The sequence below is a fragment of the Stegostoma tigrinum genome, chromosome 30 (assembly GCF_030684315.1).
Source record: "Stegostoma tigrinum isolate sSteTig4 chromosome 30, sSteTig4.hap1, whole genome shotgun sequence".
In the NCBI taxonomy this organism is placed as follows: Eukaryota; Metazoa; Chordata; class Chondrichthyes; order Orectolobiformes; family Stegostomatidae; genus Stegostoma; species Stegostoma tigrinum.
The window spans coordinates 2,265,121-2,285,738 of record NC_081383.1 but is presented as its reverse complement, the minus strand read 5'-3'; the positions used below and the strand labels follow the sequence as shown (position 1 = coordinate 2,285,738).

General features: G+C 42.1%; 1 protein-coding gene across 3 annotated transcripts in view; it reads left to right on the top strand.

Moving 5' to 3' along the window:
* Positions 1–20,208, top strand: part of LOC125465903 (SURP and G-patch domain-containing protein 2-like) — a 37,374-nt gene extending 17,166 nt beyond the window's left edge. For all 3 annotated transcript variants that reach the window (XM_048559881.2, XM_048559880.2, XM_048559879.2), the window contains 7 exons: positions 5,939–6,153; positions 7,952–8,075; positions 9,065–9,282; positions 10,087–10,145; positions 13,486–13,622; positions 14,577–14,712; positions 18,526–20,208. In XM_048559881.2, the coding sequence (XP_048415838.1) occupies positions 5,939–6,153; positions 7,952–8,075; positions 9,065–9,282; positions 10,087–10,145; positions 13,486–13,622; positions 14,577–14,712 (889 nt within the window). In that variant the 3' untranslated portion in view covers positions 18,526–20,208. The remainder of the gene's footprint in view (positions 1–5,938; positions 6,154–7,951; positions 8,076–9,064; positions 9,283–10,086; positions 10,146–13,485; positions 13,623–14,576; positions 14,713–18,525) is intronic.
* Positions 20,209–20,618: the final 410 nt, after the last annotated feature.

Genomic DNA, 20,618 nt, shown 5'->3' with positions numbered 1-20,618 from the left:
CACAATCATGAGCATTTTCAAAAAAGGGAAAAAGTCCGACTGTAGTATCTAAAGGGAATCTCCCTACTGTTGGCCATTGGAAAAGTCATTACCAAGGTCCTCCTCAATCATCTCCTCCCAGTGGCTGAGGATGTCCTCCTGGAATCACACTGTGCCTTCCGATCGTGGAGGACCGCAATGGACATGATTTTGACTACACAACAGCTGCAGGAGAAATACAGAGAAAAGAACCTATCTCTGTACATAGACTTCTTCAGCCTTACAGACGCCTTTTGACAGTGTCAACCAGGAAGCATTATGGAGTGTCCTTCTCCACTTTGGCTGCACCATGAAGTTTATCACTATTCTTCGCTTGCTCCACACCAATGTGGAAGTCATGGTAGTGACAAAAAGCTCCACTGCCGACCCATTCCCTGCACGCACAGATGTCAAACAGGGATTTGTCATTGCCCCAACACTATTCTCAGTCTACCTCATTGCAGTGCTTCACCCCATTGCCGATGAGCTCCCTGCTACAGTGGAGCTAACGTACAAAACCAGATGGAAATTATTCAACCTCTGCTACCTTCAAGCCAAAACTAAAGTCACCCCAACTAGTGTCATCAAGCTGCAGTATGCAGATCTGACACCAAGATCTTGGTATACAGCGCTGTGGTAGTTCCTGCTCTTCTATATGGCTGTGAGATATGGACTGTCTACAGCTGACACCTGAAGGCGCCAGAGCAGTATCGCCAATGCTATCTGTATAAGATCCTGCGAATCAGCGGGAAAGATAACCGCACCAACACCAGCATCCTTGATTAGGAAACATCCCCAACATCAAGGCACTGACCACTCTTGATCAGCTACAGTGGGCTGGGCAAGCTATCTGCATCTCCAACATGAGACTCCCCAAGCGCGTGCTGTACTCCCAGCCCTGAAATGGCAGGTGAGCCCCAGGAGGACGGAGGAAGCGTTTCAGGAGTACCCTCAAGGCCTCGCTGATAAAGTGTGGCATTCCCACAGACACCAGCGAAACACTGGCCTAAGGTAGAGTAGCAGCATCGAGAAGGTGTTGAGACCCTCGAGACTTACCATCCGGAAAAAGCGGAAGCCAGACAAAAACAGCATAAGGAGCATGCTGCCCCACCCACCCCTTCCCACGACCACCTTCTGCCCCAGGTGTGGCCGAGTCAGCAGTTGTCGCACTCAACGGTACAACCAACTATGGACTCCCGCTGAGAGCGAAGAGAGTCATCCTCATCTCTGAGGGACCGCCAATGATAATGATACTAAACGGACAGACCAATATCCATGCTTCAATCTTGTTTTGAAAAGAATCTTGGACAAGCAAATGATTAAGATTGGAAGTAGGCCGTTTGGCCCCTTGGCCTTGTTCCAACATTTTGAATCATAAACTTCCTGGGAAGCATTGATGGCAAGACAGTACACACTGACAAGGGGTCAGTCTTGGATCGCTAATCTAAGCACTTTGAAACACTCTTCAGTGCAAAAATCACAGTGTATAATATTGTCAACAACCACATCTGTTTAAAAAAAAAAGACTGGATGAAATCCCATTTCTAGACGATATTGTGACCACCGTCCTCTAGGTGAACAACAACAAAACCCCTGGAGTTCTACCTGAAACCTTGAAGCATGCTGACCCTCCCCTGTATACCAAGTTACATGAGTTTACCTTGCCTTTTGGGAATCGGGCAGTATCCCACAGGATTTTTGTGATGTCATTATCATCATTTTGTACAAAGACGTATGATAAAATTCAGATTGCCTCAAATACTGTTGGATCATCCTCCTTTCTACAGCTGGGAACATCTGATATCTAAACAGGCTTGTGGCTACTATTGTAGAAGAGATTCTTCCAGAGAGCCAGTGCATTTTCAAAACAAACAGAAGCATCACATATATGGTACTTTTATTCCGATAAAAACAAGGGCAAGTGTCATGAGCAAAGCAAAAGCTGTACATCACAATCATAGATCTCACCATGGCATTTGACACTGCTCAGAAATGGACTTTGGAAAACCATTGCTAAACTTGATGCCCTCCTAAGTGCCCGGCTATGGTGGAGCAGCTTCAGAAAAATCAGTGTGGACAAGTTAAATATGACAGCAACCTATTGAATCTCTTCAGCATCTCCAATGGTGTGACACAGGGATATATGCTGACGTGATCTCATTTTCCACTTTCTTCAGCGTGGTGCAGCAACCAGCAATGGAAGAACTTTAAGAGAAAGTTTATGTACACTTCCAAACTGGCAAAGATCTGTCAGTCTCTGGTGTCTTAAGACTGTGAAAAAGACATAGGAAATTCTCATTTGTGAGCTTCCTTCTACCAATGACAGCCCTCCCCTTGTCTACTGTCAATTTGACCTGCAACACATAGCGCCATGATTTTCCAAAGCAACACAATTCTATGAACTAAAATTCAGTTTTAAGAAAACACAAGTCTTACATCAGTCTACGGCCCAAAAAAATACACACTACCAAACATTGACACCAAGGGAACCAAGACAAATGCTGTCAAGTAATTTATATATTTGGCGATCACCATCATGTATGATGTCACCCTAAATAAAGAAAGTCGATGGTACGATTTCAAATCACACACAACTTTTAGTCAACTCCAAAAGCAAGTGTGGAGCAACTAGCATCGGAGCACTGACCTAGTCCTCTTCACGGTTCTGCATGGCACCGAGTCGTGGCTTCTGTACCACTATTGTAAAGACTTTCTTGAGTGATTCCATCAGGGCTGCCTCTGCAGCGTCCTCAAGATTCACTGGCAAGGCTACATTAAACATTGAAGTTCTGGAATCAGCTAACATCACCAGCATTGAGACCATTATTTGGAAAATTAATTGTGTTGGGAAGGTCACATTGCCTGGACCCTGGTAAACAGGGACTCCAGGAAAGTATTTCCCTGTCTGTGTGGCACATCACCTATTGCCAGTGGGAAGTATAGGTCATGGATGGCAATCCCTGGAGATACTACATAAGGAGTGCAAAAGGAGACCATTGAGACGAAGCAAAGAGCCAGCATAATAGTGAACAAGAGGAGAAGGATAGATCTAACGGTCTCCAGTAGCTACTAAATCTTAAGAATGAGAGGAGACTTTATTGAAGCATGTAAGATTCTTCTGCAGCTTGACAAATTAGGTGTAGAAAGGTTGTTTCCTTTTATAGGAGAGCCTAGAATCAGAAAGCATAATTATGGAAATTGGGCTTGTCCATTTGAGACCAAGATGAAAAGGAATTTCTTCTTTGACAGTGGTGAATCTGTGGAGTTCCTTACCATGGAGAGTTATCAAGGCTGGGTCACTAATTGTATTCAAGACTGAAATATATTTTTAATCAGTAGGGAGTCAAGAGTTATAAGGAAAGAGCAGGAAAGATTAATTGAGGATTATCAGATCAGCCATGATCTCGTTGAAAGACAGAGCAGACTGGATGGACTGAATAGCCTACTCTGCTCTTATAGTCTTATGGTTCATTTGTACCCACTGTGGGACAATTTGCCTGACTAACAACCAGCAGGCATGCACCTAATGAGTACGACCTTCCTAAGATCTTCAATCACATGGAAATGCAGAGTAAATTCAGTGGTAGTGTCACTAGATGCCCGGTCCATAAGTAAGTATTTGCCTTCCAAATCCTCTCTGGAGGCATTTGCTTTTTTTTTACAAAATAAAGTGCAGCGCAATTTTTGTTCTTTTTTACTGGTTTTACTCCTCCTTCCTTTTGTTTTTCTATTTTACGCTTCTGTTTACTTTCTATTTTTCTAAAATTTGCTCCTTCACTGGCCTTGGTCTCTTTAAAAACCACACGCTTGTGGTTTTAAAACTATAAGCACTTATAATTTTAGGTTCCGCTTCTAAATTGAGATATATTGGAGAGATTATGCCAAGTGGGCGTTTTTTTTTTAATTTTTGCACTGATTTAATTGTTTGAAATGTTTGAATTAACTGAAACAACAGGCAAATCTCCTTAGTGTAGGAAAGTTTTTTTTGTAGTATTTTCAAGTGGTATTTCTTGTAGGAGAGCTATACTGTCAGGATCATTCAGATGCTATGTTTTTAAAATCAGAACTGCCTGTTCTTGATTTTATTTTTAGGAGAGAGAAAGCTCATTAATAAAAGCCTGTAGCACTTGATATTGATTGTATTGGTAACTTCAGCCTTTTAAGTTTTAAGGAAAAGGACTGTTGGAAAGTTTTTGCATCCTGAATGAACTCAGATTTCTTTCAAAACAAATTTGCTCTTTTTTCCAACTGATCAATGCCATATTGACAGATCTGCACAATTATCTGTCATCTCAGAAGCTGATGCAGCTATTAGTCTGATTTCTGTGATGTTTGGAGTTGTTGCCCAGTTGGTTTTCAGTCATTTTCCAAATATTTGCACTGTTGCTAACTGTGATTAGGGTTTTCCTCAAGCAGAGCCTCTTTACCTGATAGAAACATAGAAGATAGGAGCAAGTGTAGGCCATTTGGCCCGTTGAGCCTCATTCACCATTCAACTGATCATGAATGATCACCCAACTCAATATTCTCTTCCCACTTTCTCCCTATACCCTTCAAACCCTTTAATCCTAAAAACTATATCTAAGTCCTTCTGAAAAAACATTCAACGTTTTGGCCTCAACCAGTTTCTATGGCAGAGAATTCCACGGACTTACGACTGTCTGGATGAAGAAACTCCTCCTCATCTCAATCCTAAATACTATGATCTATGGTTCTGGACTCCCTGGTCATTGGAAACATTCTTCCTGTGATTACCTTGTCAAGTCCTTTTAGAATTTTATCAATTTATGATGCAGCAAAGCTTATGTAATTCCTTGTAACATAAGGAAATGGATGTAGAGTTTGATAAATCCAACAGATGTTCAACTCACCTCATTAATATATACAAATGTTACATTTACAGGCACACCAGTATCTGGGCTAACAGTAAACTATCAGATTACAGCTGAGGACCACAGTTCTAGTAGCATGTCATGCTTCAAATGATCCCATAAGATACAAGATATAGCAGTAGAATTGAGCCATCTGGCCCATCAAGCCTGCTTCAATGTGCTCCCAAGTAAGATGGGACCTGAAATTTTTATGTCCTTTGGTCATATGCTCTGACCCAGTGATAATATGATGTGCATGTTTCCTACATGCCTCTGACATGTGACTGTGAGTCATTTCACAATATTAATGTTTCTGGTTAAGACCCTTCTGAGAATCATTCTACTGTTCTGATGATGGATCAAAGACATGAAACCTCAACTGTTTTTCTCTATACTGGTGTTGCTTCACCTGCTGTGTATTTCTAAAGTTCCAATTTTGATTAGAGATCATAAAAAGCAGCAAGAATAAACCCTTTTAATCTGTTTCTGCCATTCAGTAAGATAATAGCTGAAGATTGACTTTGACTGTGCGTATATTGAGTCCCTTGGTACTCGACGATCTATTGATCTTAATCTTGAATGTACAGCACCCAACTAAGCATCCATAGTCATCTTGACTAGAGAATTCAATGATTTAAAACTCTCTGAGACAAGAGAGTCTCACATCTGGAAAGTGTAACTTTATCCACACCATTTTGTTTTCTTTTTCCATGGAATGTGACCACTTCTGGTAAAGCCAGCATTTGTTGCTCATGTCTTTGCCTTTGAACCATGCAGCTTGCTTGGCTATTTCAAAAGGTAGTTAAGAGTCAGCCTTATTATTGGGATTTTGCAGTTGCATGTAGGTCAGATTAAAAGGTCAGGACGAAAAGCTTCCCTTCCTGAAGGAATTCTTAAATGGCATTAATGATCATTTAAGGCACCATTATTAAGACTAGTTTTCAATTCCAATTTGATCATTGAAGTTAAGCCTGGCCCAGAGAAAAATGGGAAATGTAGAAAAGGGAGCTTTATTTACTAACATTTCTTTTAAAATGTCTATTTTAAAGATTTCTGCTTGACCCAAAAAGCGACGAGTACAAATATTACAAGCAGAAAGTGGCACAGTTCTCTAAAGAAAACACCTGTCAGTCAGGCGTACCTGCTGCTGTCGAGAACAAAGGGTCAGAATGCAACACATCCACGGACAACACATCCAGTGGTCTCCAAGTAGAGTTCCTGATGGAGGTTGAAAGCTCAGCAACTTGTTCAACTGCAGAAGAAGGTATGGATGACGTAACTATTGTAAAGTTAAGGCTAATCTGATTGTAAAGAAAAACAAGATTTGCATTTATTTAATGCCTTTCAGAACATCCCAGAACACTTTGTAGCCAATGAAGTACTTTGGGAGTGCCGTCACTGTTCTAATGTGGGAAACACAGCAACAATTTGTTCACAGTAAACTCCCACAGACAACAATGTGATAATCACCAGATAATTTTTGTTTTTAGTAGTCTTGATTGAAGAGTGAATATCAGCTAAAACAGCGTAGGCACATCCTGCTCTTCAAAATAGCACTGTGGGATCTTTGAAACAGCCTTGGTCTAATGTATTATCTCCCCCAGTACTGATGAAAGGTGTAAACATCGACTTTCCTGTTCCTCTAATGCTGCCTGACCTGCTGTGTTCCTCCAGCTCCACATTGTATTGACTGCTCTAAAGTGTCAGCCTAGGAGTTTATGCTCAAGTCTCTGGAGGGAAACTCAAATCCACAACCTTCTGAATTAGGCAAGAGTAATAACCAGTGAGCCACAACCAGCACAAAGCTATGTTATAGTACAGTTGATTTATCTAATTTGGTGGCAGCTATTGATGAAGGATCCTACTGAAGGGTCTTTGGATGCATAAGTTACATGAAAACTGTTATATAGTACCAGTTATTTTGACCTTATAGTGTTTGTCTATTCAGAGAATTTTAAATTAATTTAAAATATCACTGGTCTATTACACTAGATCTGACCTACATCTTGGGTCATTTAGTCACTTACGTAAACATGATTAAAGTGCCTGTGCATACTAATTAATCCATTTAATCAGCTGATTGCATGTCTAGCACAAACAACTAGTTCTGTAATGGAGAACATCTGGACTATACATCATTCTTATTTAAGGTTTCTAGAGAAGCAAATTACTGACCGGTGCTGAATTGAAACTTGACTCATTATTCAGATTACAAAGTAGAGAAGTTTTACTGATCTGAGGAGAAAGAGCTCATGAAAGAAAACTGAAGTTCTTAAATAGAAATAAATAATTCTGTTTTTATATGACAATGTAGTCAACAATTATATGTTGACGTAATGCAGAATTCTGTGTACTGCCACATAAAAGGAATGAGAGAACGGTCAGTTTACAAGGGCTATTTGTATTTGTAATTGTCTTAAGATATTGAGCTCTGAATTGTAACACCTTTTGGGTCCATCAGCTTCAACAGCAAGGTGACATTGATTTTGCAAATAATGTCTGCAAAGCAGTGCTATTTTTGCTGTCGGCTTAAAAACATCTTTAATGTCCATGTTTAAATAACATATTGTTTTTAGAAGTAAGTTATAAATCAGAACTCAGTCGTCCAATGTTATCCTGAAGAACTCGAGAATGTAAGATTTTCCTTTTCCACCTTGTCTACCTTTTATATAGGTCTCTCTCATCCTGAAGTTTGTTCCTCGAAAAGCAGACCACCCCCATGGCCTTGCCATGTTGCTAGTCTTCAAGTGTGTGCCTTAACACAGTGAATGCCAGCAGGGTTCTAAATGGAGCAGAATTTTACAACTAAGACTTTCTACCTTTGACAACATGCACAACTTGTATTAGGATTCCATTACCGCATTTGCATTTCTTATTCAGCTAATGGCTCATCTATACCTTTTAGAGTCAGTTAGCCCTCCTTGTTACGTGTGTGTGGTGTAAGGGGCTCCGTGATCAATTAGTTGAAGAAGTGTAGTTAAAAAGAAAATCAAGAGCAAGTGACTTCGGTGCTCCTGCTGAGTGATTTCTGCTTTCTGAAACTAAACTTGCTTTCTTTGTAGGTGATTCTCTCAGTGACACCAAGACAAAAACCACTGCGGAAAAATTGGCCAAGTTTGTGGCTGAGTGTGGTCCAGACCTGGAAGAGATTGCCATTGAAAACAACCGGGATAATCCAACTTTTTGGTAAGAGTACAGGGACGGACTGTTTGCTGGCATATAGGAGACACGAGAGTGTATGACAGGGTTCATCCCTAGCAACAGTGAGGTGAGGGAGGGGTGTTGTAACCTTAAACTGACCAACCCAAGAGTTGGATGGGCAGTGAGGGACAGTATAACTTCAGTGCTGTTAAAATCTAGCAAATGGAACATTGGGCCAATTAGTTCAGCACAGCTGGTTTGCATGTTGTGTTTATCTAGAATTCCTTGAATCTTTTTGGAATATGCTGAAGTTATGAAGAATGTTTTCTAATTGCTAGCGTTTTTAGACCAGAGTGAATGCTTTTAGTACAACTTCTCAGAATGCTTTACAAGAAGCAACTCTGTTTAAAAATACATTTTAAAAGAACATGCACTTAAAATCTCAGGATGTGCCAAAGCGATTTATAGTCAACAAAATATTTTTGGAAGTATAATCACTGTTGTACTGTAGGAAGTGAAGCAGCCACTAATGACACAGCAAGATCCAATATCAAGGTAGTAAGTGACCAAATAATCTGGTTTTGAGCAGTTGCTTGACAGAATGCTGCTCTGTTGTAGATGCCATCTTCAAATGAAACATTTAACCAGGGTCCCGTGTGTCCTTGTGGAAATGGCCAACTCTTAGAAGAAGAGCATGGTGAATATAATGGGCCAATATTTACCCCCTTGGTCAATATACAAAAATAGAATTATCTGGTAATTAGCACATTGCTATTCTTACAATGTACAAAATGTCTGTTGAATTAATTATATTCCAACAGGTAAAGTACAACACTTCAAGGTTAATTTATAGCCTATAAAGAACTTTAGGATATTCTGAGGTTGAAATAGACATGATAAATTGCTCTCCTCCAACAATGGACATGAGAGTACATGATGTCTGCAGCTTTTCACCATCCTCTTGCTCAGAACGGACATGCTGATTTTTGTTTTTGGCAGGCGAGATTATCTAAGTGGTTCTTGTGTGACTGCAGGTTTCTCTATGATGAGAATAGTTCTTACTACAAATACTATAAGGAGAAGGTGAAGGAATACAGCGGGATGATTGAGAAATCTGATACTTCCATGGATCCTGCACCGGAGGCAGCATCTTCAGGGCGTTCAGTTCTTCCGAGAAAACGGAAAGGCCTGACTTTGAAAGTGGGCATGCTTCCTCCCAAAAAATTCCGCCCAAAGGCTGCAACATCACCAGGTACACAGTGACAAAGTGGAGCCAAACCGTTTACATTTTACAAAGTATAGATCATAGAGTCATAGATCAGATGCAGTAGTTACCAAATTGGGGAGGTGATAGCCTAGTGGTAATACCGCAAGACTATTAATCCAGAGACCCAGGTAATGTTTTGGGGATTTGGGTTCGAATCTCACCATGGTGGATGGAACTTAGAAGAGTGAGAGGCAAGCTTATTGAACTTTTAAACTACTCTGGGGGCTTTGCCAGGTAGAAGCTGTGAGATTCTTTCTCCTGAATGGAGAGCTTAGGACCAGAGGGCATTATCTCAGATGAAGGATTTCTTCAGCACGGAAGGCAGTCAGGGTTGGGTTGTTATGTATATTCAAGGCTGAGACAGACAGATTTTTAATCAGCAAGGGAATTAAGCGTTGTGGGGAAAAAGGCAGGAAACTGGAGTTGACGATGATCAGATCAGCCATGATTTCATTGAATGGCAGATCACACACAATGGGCTACAATGGGGTACTTTAGCACTGACATCTTTCTGGTCTCAATGTGGCATCTGTACGAAAAATAGATCTGAATATCCTTCTAATAGGAGCTGTCTGAAAAAGTTAACCCTTTTGAAGCAAGCTTAAATTTAAAAAGCTCTTTAATTTTAAATAACTACTGTCTAAAGCCACAGTGGAAAAGTTATACAAAAGACGAAATAGTAATCTAGAAAGCTGACTTGTCATTTCAGCTGTGAGACTGTCATTCTCCTTTCATTTGTTGCTAAAGTAACAAACAGAAATCACTAATAAATTTGTGCTGTCATTTCAGTCCGAGAGTTAAAAAGAATTGGTTATGACAAACCAACGTACAAACCGAAGAAAAAGACGGTAAGATTGCAAACCAACAGGTATGACCCCACACAGGCCCATTTCTGTTGCCGTTTATCAATTCTAATGTCATGTTCCCAAACAAATATCCATCCTGGGCTTTATCTTAAGGCATCAATTCATTTATTAATTGTTTTATCCGTGCTAGCTGGATGTTCAAGTGCTTACTGCTCAAATGCAGGAAAATAGTTGAAAAGAAAATTACACAATTTCTCCCAAACTCCTGCAACTGTCAGATGTGAATTGGTGGGCAGCATTCTCTTGCCTCTCCATGCCATGGTTTCCAGCCTCATTCTAGAGATTTGAGCCCCATAATTCAGGTAGGCACTTGCAGAGCTGCTTTCTGTTGGGTGAGATATTACATTGAGGCTTCATAATTCCTCAGGTGCAAGCAAAAACATTATTTCTACAGAAAAATAGGAAAGTTCTCCGCAGTGTTCAGAAACGTATCAGTTTATACAGTCATGCAATACAAAAACAAACCCTTCAGTCCAACCAGTCCGTGCCATAATCTGAAACTAAGCTAGTTCCACCTGCCTGCACTTGGCCCATATCTCCAAATATTTCCTATTCATGTACTTATCCAAACGCCTTTTAAATGTTGTAACATTACCTGCATCCGCCACTTCCTCTGAAAGTTCATTCCACACACTAACAACGCTCTGTGTTAAAATAATTGCCCCTCATGTCTTTCTCCTCTCGCCTGAAAAATATATCCCGTAGTCTTTAAATCCCCCACCCTAGGGGAAAAAAAAGCACCTGCCTTTCACCTTATCTATACCCCTCATTATTTTATAAACCTCTATAAGTCACCTCTCAACCTCCTGCACTCCCATGAAAAAAGTCCCAGCCTATCCAGCCTCTCCTTACAACTCAAGCCCTCCATTTCTGGCAATATCCTCGTAAATCTCTTCTGAAATTTTACCAGCTTAGTAATATCCTTTCTATAAATGGGTGACTAGAACGGAACACCCTGTTCCAGAAGAGGCATCGCCAATGTCCTGTACAACCTCAACACAATGTCCCAATTCCTATACTTTAAAGGCCTGAGCAATGAAGGCAAACGTGCTAAATGCCTTCTTAACCACTGTATCCATACGTGATGCAAACTTCAAAGAATTATGTACCTCAACCCCTAGGTGTCTCTGTTCTACAACACTACCTAAGGCCTGACTGTTAATTGTGTAAGTCCTGCTCTTGCTTGTTTCACCAAAATGCAATACCTCGCAGTTATCCAAATTAAACTCCATCCGCCACTCCTCAGCCCATTGACCCAATTGTTCAAGATCTCTTTGTTATCTTAGATATCCTTCTTCACCGTCCACTATACCACCCATTTTGGTATCAACTGCAAACTTACTAACCATGTCTTCTATATTGTCATTTAAATCATTCATATAAATGACAAACAAAAGTATACCCCACACTAATTCCTGTGGAACACCGCTCCTCACAAGCCTCCAGTCTGAAAAACAACCCTCCACCATCACACTCTCTCCTGCTGTTAAGCCAATTTTGTATCCATTTGGCAAGCTCACTGTGACTCACATGATCTAACATTACTAAGTAGTCTAGCAGGGAGGTAATGGCCTGGTGGTATTATTGCTAGACAAACAATCAGAGACCCAGGTGATGTTCTGGGGACCTGGGTTTGAATTCTGCCACGGCAGATAAAAATGTGCAATTAAGAATCTAATGATGACTGTGAAACCGTTGCCAATTGTCCAAAAAACCCATCTGGCTCACTTTAGGGAAGGAAACTGCCCTCTAGACAGTTAGGAATGGGCAATAAATGCTGGCCTAGCCAGGGATACCCACATCCTGTGAATGAACTTTAAAAAATGCGGAACCTTGTCAAACCTTTTACTAACCAAGTAAAACAGTGTCTACTACTCTGCCCTCATCAATCTTCTTCGCTACTTCCTCTAAAATACCCAATTAAACTCAGAATCACCTTGGTTTTTTGTTGATCTGATCACTAATTGTGGGATCTCACCTTTGAGTTAGGGATTATGTGTTCCAATCTTCCTCCGGAGATTAGAGCCCAGAATCAAAATTGACATTTCCAGTGCTTACACATGCAGGGTGTATCTACAGTCTACCAAAACAAAGTTGCTGGAAAAACTCAGCAGGTCTGGCAGCATCTGTGGAGGAGAAAACAGATTTAACGTTTCGGGTCTGGTGATCCTTCCTCAGAACTGATGGTGGCTGGGAAACCGTCAGTTTTTATGCAGAAAAATAGGGAGATGAGTGGGATAGGGAGTAAATGATAGGATAGAGCCCAAAGAGGGAGAAAGACAGTTGGATAGACAAAGGAGTTGCTAACGATCAGGCTGGAAGGGTGAATAGTTGTTAATGGGGAATGTTAGTGACTAACAACAGGGAGTGTGTAGTGGTAGGCTATGTAGTAACAAGGCCTGGTGTGTGGGGTGGGGGAATTTAGGCCCTAAAATTATTGAACTTAATATTGAGTCCGGAGGGCTGTAGGGTCCCCAAGCGGAAAATGAGGTGTTGTTCCTCCAGCTTGCGCTGGGCTTCACAGGAACACTGTAGCAAACCGGAGACAGAGATATTGGCCAGGCAGCAGGGTGGTGCATTGAAATGGCAGGCAACAGGTAGTTCAGTGATAATGGGAACTGCAGATGCTGGAGAATTCCAAGATAATAAAATGTGAAGCTGGATGAACACAGCAGGCCAAGCAGCATCTCAGGAGCACAAAAGCTGACATTTCGGGCCTAGACCCTTCATCAGAGGTAGTTCAGGGTCTTTTTTGCCAGCAGAATGTAGATGTTCTGCGAAGTGGTCGCCAAGTCTATGCTTCATTTCCCCAATGTAGAGGAGACCACGTCGTGAGCAGCGAATGTATCTACAGTCTGCTGGCCAATATCTATTCATTAACCAAATCAACTCTCAGTGAACATTCCAACAGAGTCACCAAATGTTAGTCAGAGGAAGGTAGATTATCTGATTTCCAGCCAGGCGTGGAAATAGAACATAGAACAATACAGCGCAGAACAGGCCCTTCGGCCCTCGATTTGCGCCAACCTATGAACTAATCTAAGCCCCTCCCCCTACACTATCCCATCATTATCCATATGCTTATCCAATGACTGTTTAAATGCCCCTAATGTGGCTGAGTTAACTAAGCAGAGAGAACTTGACCACCTATACAAAGATCAGCAAATTCAGCAAGTCTAGAGGACAAACTAGAAATCTTCTGTCTGCACTGGATGGTTTCTTTACCCGCACCAGTCTTTGAAGGTTGATGACACTGGCTCAAATTGATTAATTGTTGAGGATACAAAAGGATTATTCTCAGAAAATGCATTTTCTTTTTCAGAAAAGTGAGGATCTAAATTACACTAAAAATAAGCTGGCAGTGGACAACGTTGGGTACAAGATGCTGCAGAGGATGGGCTGGAAGGATGGTGAGGGACTGGGCTCAGAAAAGCAGGGAATCCGAGACCCAGTCAACAGGTATGAAACAGGAAAGAGGGGCATTGGGCTGGATTTGATATTGCTGCTCACATTCGCAAAACACCTAGCATGCAGATTTGTCATTGTGCTAAATTAAAAATGCAAATGCCGCTCTTATTCTTGAAGTCAGGGTATTTTTCCCGTATTCAATGAAGTGAGAAATTTAGTATTGTTCACTTCAGTGATGCATGACAGTAGGAAGACCACATACACTGGAGCAATTTGCGCCATATAACACGTGTTACTATACTAGTGGTTACAGGTCTGCTGTATAACGCTAGAGTACAGTACTGGTAGGGACAGGTCTGTCACTGTATGACACTGGGGTACAGTACTGGTGGGGACAGGTCTGTCACTGTATAACACTGGGGTACAGTACTGTTTGGGACGGGTCTGTCACTGTATAACACTGGGGTACAATACTGGTGAAGACAGGTCTGTTACTGTATAACACTGGGGTACAGTACTGGTGGGGACAGGTCTGTCGCTGTATAACACTGGGGTACAGTACTGGTGGGGACAGGTCTGTTACTCTATGACACGGGTACAGTACTGGGGGGGGGGGGGGGACAGGTCTGTTACTGTATAACACTGGGGTACAGTACTGGTGGGGGCAGATCTGCTCCTATAGCACTAGGGTACAATATTGGTGGATGCAGATCTGCCTCCTGAGGTGGTAGTGATGGAAGCACCTTCAAGGTACTTATGAGAGAGTCAGAGATAACACACTGTGTAGCTGGAGGAACGCAGCAGGCCAGGCAGCATCAGAGGAACAGGAAAGCTGACGTTTCGGGTTGGGACCCTGCTTGCAAAAGGGATCAATATTGCCATGCACAGCCTTAACCTGTTTTGGTTCCAGCATCTTGGTTACACTTGATCATGCATTGGCATCGATGTGTTAAGTAAACTCTCTCATACTGCAAACTTGACAAAGTTATCCTCTTTTCTCCATAGAGGTGTGACATCGACAGACAGGTCTGGGCTAGGAGTCGGCGTCACTGCAGAAAAGGACGAGGTGGATAATGAGTTTGCTATTTTCCGTAAACGGATGATGGTGGCATTCAGATCCAAGCTGCTGTCTAAATCCTAGGTAAGCATGTCATTGAACTGCAAAGCTGATCTGCTATAATCTGTTTAGAAGCTGGAAAACCATCAAGCATTGTTAGTCAGGTGCTGAGAAGTTAAGGATGACTTGTACTTGTAAAGCTTATCAGAGATCTCGGGGAAAGTCCCAAAATGCTTCACATGCACTCATCAGATTTATAGCACAGAACCATTAGGGAAGATGGTGGTATCTTGGTAATATTCTGGGGCTGAAATTTGAATTCAATAAAAGTTGGAATTAGAAGCTAGTCAAATGATGGAGAGCATGAGCATTCTTCAGTGTTGTAAAATCCTTTGGGTTCACTAATGGCCTTCTGGGAAGGAGATCTTGGGGATAATGGGAACTGCGGATGCTGGAGAATCCAAGATAATAAAATGTGAGGCTGGATGAACACAGCAGGCCAAGCAGCATCTCAGGAGCACAATAGCTGACGTTTCGGGCCTAGACCCTTCATCAGAGAAGGGTGAGGGTTCTGGAATAAATAGGGAGAGAGGGGGAGGCGGACCAAAAGATGGAGAGAAAAGAAGATAGGTGGAGAGAGTATAGGTGGGGAGGTAGGGAGGGGATAGGTCAGTCCAGGGAAGACGGACAGGTCAAGGAGGTGGGATGAGGTTAGTAGGTAGGAGATGGAGGTGCGGCTTGGGGTGGGAGGAAGGGATGGGTGAGAGGAAGAACAGGTTAGGGAGGCAGAGACAGGTTGGACTGGTTTTGGGATGCAGTGGGTGGAGGTGAAGAGCTGGGCTGGTTGTGTGGTGCAGTGGGGGGAGGGGACGTACTGGGCTGGTTTAGGGATGCAGTTGGGGAAGGGGAGATTTTGAAACTGGTGGAGTCCATCCACGTTGATACCATTAGGCTGCAGGGTTCCCAGGCGGAATATGAGTTGCTGTTCCTGCAACCTTTGGGTGGCATCATTGTGGCACTGCAGGAGGCCCATGATGGACATGTCATCTAAAGAATGGGAGGGGGAGTGGAAATGGTTTGCGATTGGGAGGTGCAGTTGTTTGTTGCGAACTGAGCGGAGGTGTTCTGCAAAGCGGTCCCCAAGCCTCCGCTTGGTTTCCCCAATGTAGAGGAAGCCACACCGGGTACAATGGATGCAGTATACCACATTGGCAGATGTGCAGTTGACCCTCTGCTTAATGTGGAATGTCATCTTGGGGCCTGGGATAGGGGTGAGGGAGGAGGTGTGGGGACAAGTGTAGCATTTCCTGCGGTTGCAGGGGAAGGTGCCGGGTGTGGTGGGGTTGGAGGGCAGTGTGGAGCGAACAAGGGAGTCACGGAGAGAGTGGTCTCACCCTTGTCTGCTTTCCGGAGAGACCACTCTCTCCGTGACTCCCTTGTTCGCTCTCTGATGAAGGGCCTAGGCCCGAAATGTCAGCTTTTGTGCTCCTGAGATGCTGCTTGCCCTGCTCTGTTCATCCAGCCTCACATTTTATTATCTGGGAAGGAGATCTTGCCTGGTCTGGCTTGCATGCACCTCCAGACCCAGAACAATGTGGTTGACTTTTAACTTGCCTCTGAAATGACTTCACAAGCCAAATAGTTCAACAGAGACTAAGGATTGGTCAGCCTTACCAGCAACACCAACATCCCATACAAGAATTACAAAAAATATTCAGCATAATTGATCCATGGCAATGACCCACACAAGTCACCTTCCACTGTTTTATATCTAGCCCTGTCTGTTATCGTTAAATACAGTTTGTAGGAATGCCTAAGACCTAACAGAATGAGTGAACAGGTGTGAATATATTAATTGAGTTAATTGGATTTGAATTGGTTGTATAAATATAGGGAGTTAGTAATCAATGTGGTGAGAGTTTTATGGAGGGTGACGAATGGAAATAAATCTCCTACAAATGTACGGACTTGAATTCTGTTTAAATACAACTATATTATGGAGTATGATGCAACAGCATAATCTATTAAAATGTCTCTGTCCCATGTTTATTCACCTTCCCCTTAAATTAATTTCCTTTACTGTTAACTGACAGTAGTGAGATCCACATTCTGACATTTTTGGGTAAAGTTTCTTTTGAATTTACTGTTAGATTGATTAGAAGCCATGTCATATTGACTGTATTAATGGTGGAGTGAAGACACCAGCTGGATATAATATCTGTTCCATGGACTGAGGATGGTGCAAACCAAAACAGGGTTTCCATTCCTGACCACTGTCCAACAATTCGCTGTATAAAAGTCTATTTATGTGTAAATATCCGGTGAAGACCATTTGAGCTTGGCTGTGGTGGCCTCTTTGTTTGTGTAATCTGCAAACAAGCTGAGTGAGACACCAGGGACAGTTGACTCCTGATAGACAGACCTGTAACCCAGTGAGAGTCAGTACCTTCAGGAGTGGAAGGGGACCCTGTATTCCTGTGAAAGTCAGCTCCTTCTAGAGAGGAGGTAAAGGATAACATATTTTCTATAGAAAATTTGCTCAGTGAAACTCTGATGTGATGCCTTAATAGTTGAAGACCCACTACCACATTGTGTGGTTGATGAGTGGCCACAGGGGGCAAAATACTGGGAAAGCAAGTTTGTATCTGAGCTTAAAGGTCAGATATCACTAGACACCAGGTTACAGTCCAACAGGTTTATTTGAAGACAAGCTTTCAGAGTCTTACTCCTCCTTCAGGTGTTAGTGAGAGAGGTAGTATCAGACACACAACTTACAAGTCAAAGATCCAAGAGCCACAACACTGATGAGGATATACTAAACAAACCCAAGATGGTGTTAAGTCGTTAATCAGTTAGAAGGTTTTAATTAATTAATACGTACGTGTAAATCCCTGTCTCATACACTGTCTCTGAAGCACACATGCACACTCTCTCTCTTGCTCTCTCTCTCTCTCACATACATGCACACACGCGCGCACACACACACACACACACACACACACACACACACACACTTTGTCTCTGCACACACATAAACACACACACTCTCACACTCTGCACATACACACACTGCCTCTCTCAGGCACACGCACACACTCTCCCGCGCGCGCACACATGCGCGCACTCTCGCTGTCTCTCACTCTCACTCTCTCTCACACACACACTCACGTGAATCTGTGGGGTGAATTTGTATTTACAGATACATTCTGTTTTGCTCAAAAAGCACACAATTTGTAGACAGTCAATGTGGCATTTTTTAATTTCTTACTTTAGAAATATAACTGTCTGACTCCAAACCAAAACACAAACAAATTCCAAACAAGTCCTCACACCTAATGTGCATTGTCTGACCTAAAATGTCACCTCCTCTTTACGCTGATAAAACCTTTAGTTCTCTCAAGACAGTGACGTCAAAGGAATTCAGGGATTTACATATACATATTATTCAATTAAAACCTTGTAACTGGTTAAACATTTAACAACATCTCAGGTTTGTTTAGTCCATCCTCATCAGTGGTGTAACCCGTTGATGTTTTACTTATAAATTCTGTGTCTGATACCACCTCACTAACACCTGAGGAATGAGTGAAGCTGAGAAAGCTTGTGTTCTGAGGAAGTGTCACCGGACCTGAAATGTTAACTCTGTTTACTCCTTCACAGGTGCTGCCAGACCTGCTGAGCTTTTCCAGCAACTTTGTTTTTGTTCTTTTGTATTACAACCTGGTACCATGTGATTTCTGACCTGGTCCACCCCAGGCCAACACTGGCATCTCCACATCATATCTGAGCTTCAGTGAGAGCCAGCCTCATCAGGAGGGGAGGAAAACAAACTGAGGCGGTCAGAAGTGTGGATTTGATGAATTGCAGGAAAATAATGCCATCTGATTGATCTTTCAGGTTAATCTTGGGTGCATGATGCTGGGAGTTGCTGAAAGTGGAGGATGGTCTTCATGGCACAAACAGAGAGGATTTGAGGCCATAAGAAGTGAAGTGACCTGAAAATGCAGAATATTTAAAATGGAAGCTATCCAGAGGAGGAATGAATGATGGAGCACATTATACCTAGTAACCTAGTAACTTGCTATACTTGGTAACTTACTGTACATGGTAACCTGACCACACATAACAACAAAATCCAGACCTGTGATTGGATAATTTAGAATATTCAATCATTTAGCTGGAACCAAATGTTTGTGTATTTGGTTGGCCAACCCAGGTGTATACATTTGATCCTTTTCATGTCAGAGGATGAACAGTTATAGGAAATCAGTAATGCACTTGTTTAATTTTCATCTTTTTTTACAATGTGTCTTAACGTATTCTCCATTTTAGGTGTCATTATTTTCTATAGCAATTTGATTAGCCTTTCCCCAGTGCTTGCTTTATCTTTCTCTCTCTCTCTCTTTCTCTTTCTGTCTCTCATGTTCTCTGTCTCTCTCTCTCTGTCTTGCTTTCTGTCCCTCATGTCCTCTCTTTCTCTTTCTCTATCTCGCTCGCTCTCTCTCACCCTCTCTCCCTCTCTCCCTACCATGAATGTTGCTTTCGCACACCCCGGTATTAGGTAAGTATCTGTCATAGTTGCCTCTTCAGTGATTTGCGAGTGGAACATTGGTGTCTGCCCAAACCACAATCCTGCAGACTGCAAACAGAAACTCTCCTTATAATGTGACATTTCATAAAATACAACCAGCCATAACCAAACTCAGTATTCATCTCGGGACAGTCTGCATTTTTATTTGTTCCTGGGGAAAGTTTCACACCATCACAGGCAGAAAAATATATAATGGAGCACGAGGGGAGAAAATTGTTCATTTGTTCCAACAGCTGAAAGAGGCTGTGTTGAATGAGAATTTTGAGAAGAGATGATTGAGTGTTGGTATTGACATTGCTGGGTAAGATTTGTAGGGAAACCATTAACACATTTATAGAGTTAACATTTCCAGCATTGCCATACGTTGCAGTCTTGCCCTTCACAACGCCAACAATTCCACAAGATTCTGCTGACCTTCAAATTGCACTGGCCCTATTACTGTAATGTGTGCCCTGATCGAATTGGGCAATGGTACAGGCATGCAAGGATAATCCTACAGAGGATGCACAGTTGGAGTAAGGAGGGATTCTCATTTAACCAGCTGTATGGCCTTGGTAAGGTGTATGTGGGTGAGATGACAGCACTAGACTGAAAATGCATCGAGCGCCTGGTAGGGAGACACACAGCCCTGATAAAGACGTTTTATAGAGCTGCAAATTGTAAAGAGTATTGTAGCAAAAGTGCTTGTTCAAATTCCTGTGTTTCTGTGCTGTTCTCTTGACTTAGCTGTCGTGTTTGTCGTGTTATTTAAATCGGTAGTCAAACATTGTGAGATTTTGCTGAATTATTTCGTGTTGCTTCAGTTAACTCAGTCACTATGCTTGCTTTGGTGGCATCATTTACTGCTGAGTTAACCTACTCCGCACAGCTGTACTGAAGGTGCCACCAGAGTGTTGTCAACGTTTGGGTAGTGAAAGAGTTAAAGAGAGTGACCATTTCTTACAGATGCAACTTTATAATCTGGATATAGTAAAAAAAAATAAAGCAAGTGTGCTGAAAATCTGTCTTGCTCTCACTGTGATAATTGCATGCCCTTCCAGTAGTTTTACTGCCATTATTTGCACAAGATCATACACATACATATAGTACCTGCATACAAATATATCATTCCTAAAGCAGGGAGATCAGCTGTCTGGGTGTTATGTAGGTATAGAATTTTGATTGGGACAACACATCCATCCTAGGACGAGCCAAACAGAGACACGCATGAGAATTCCTAGAAGCAAGGCATTCCAACCGGAACTCCATCAACAAACACATTGATTTGGAGCCAATCTACCATCCTCTGAGAAAAAGAACAGGAAATGACATCAACACAGGAAATGACATCACCAACCCAAGGAACACTAAACACATAAATAGAAAGCGGGACATAACACCAGCGCTTCATCGGAGGCTC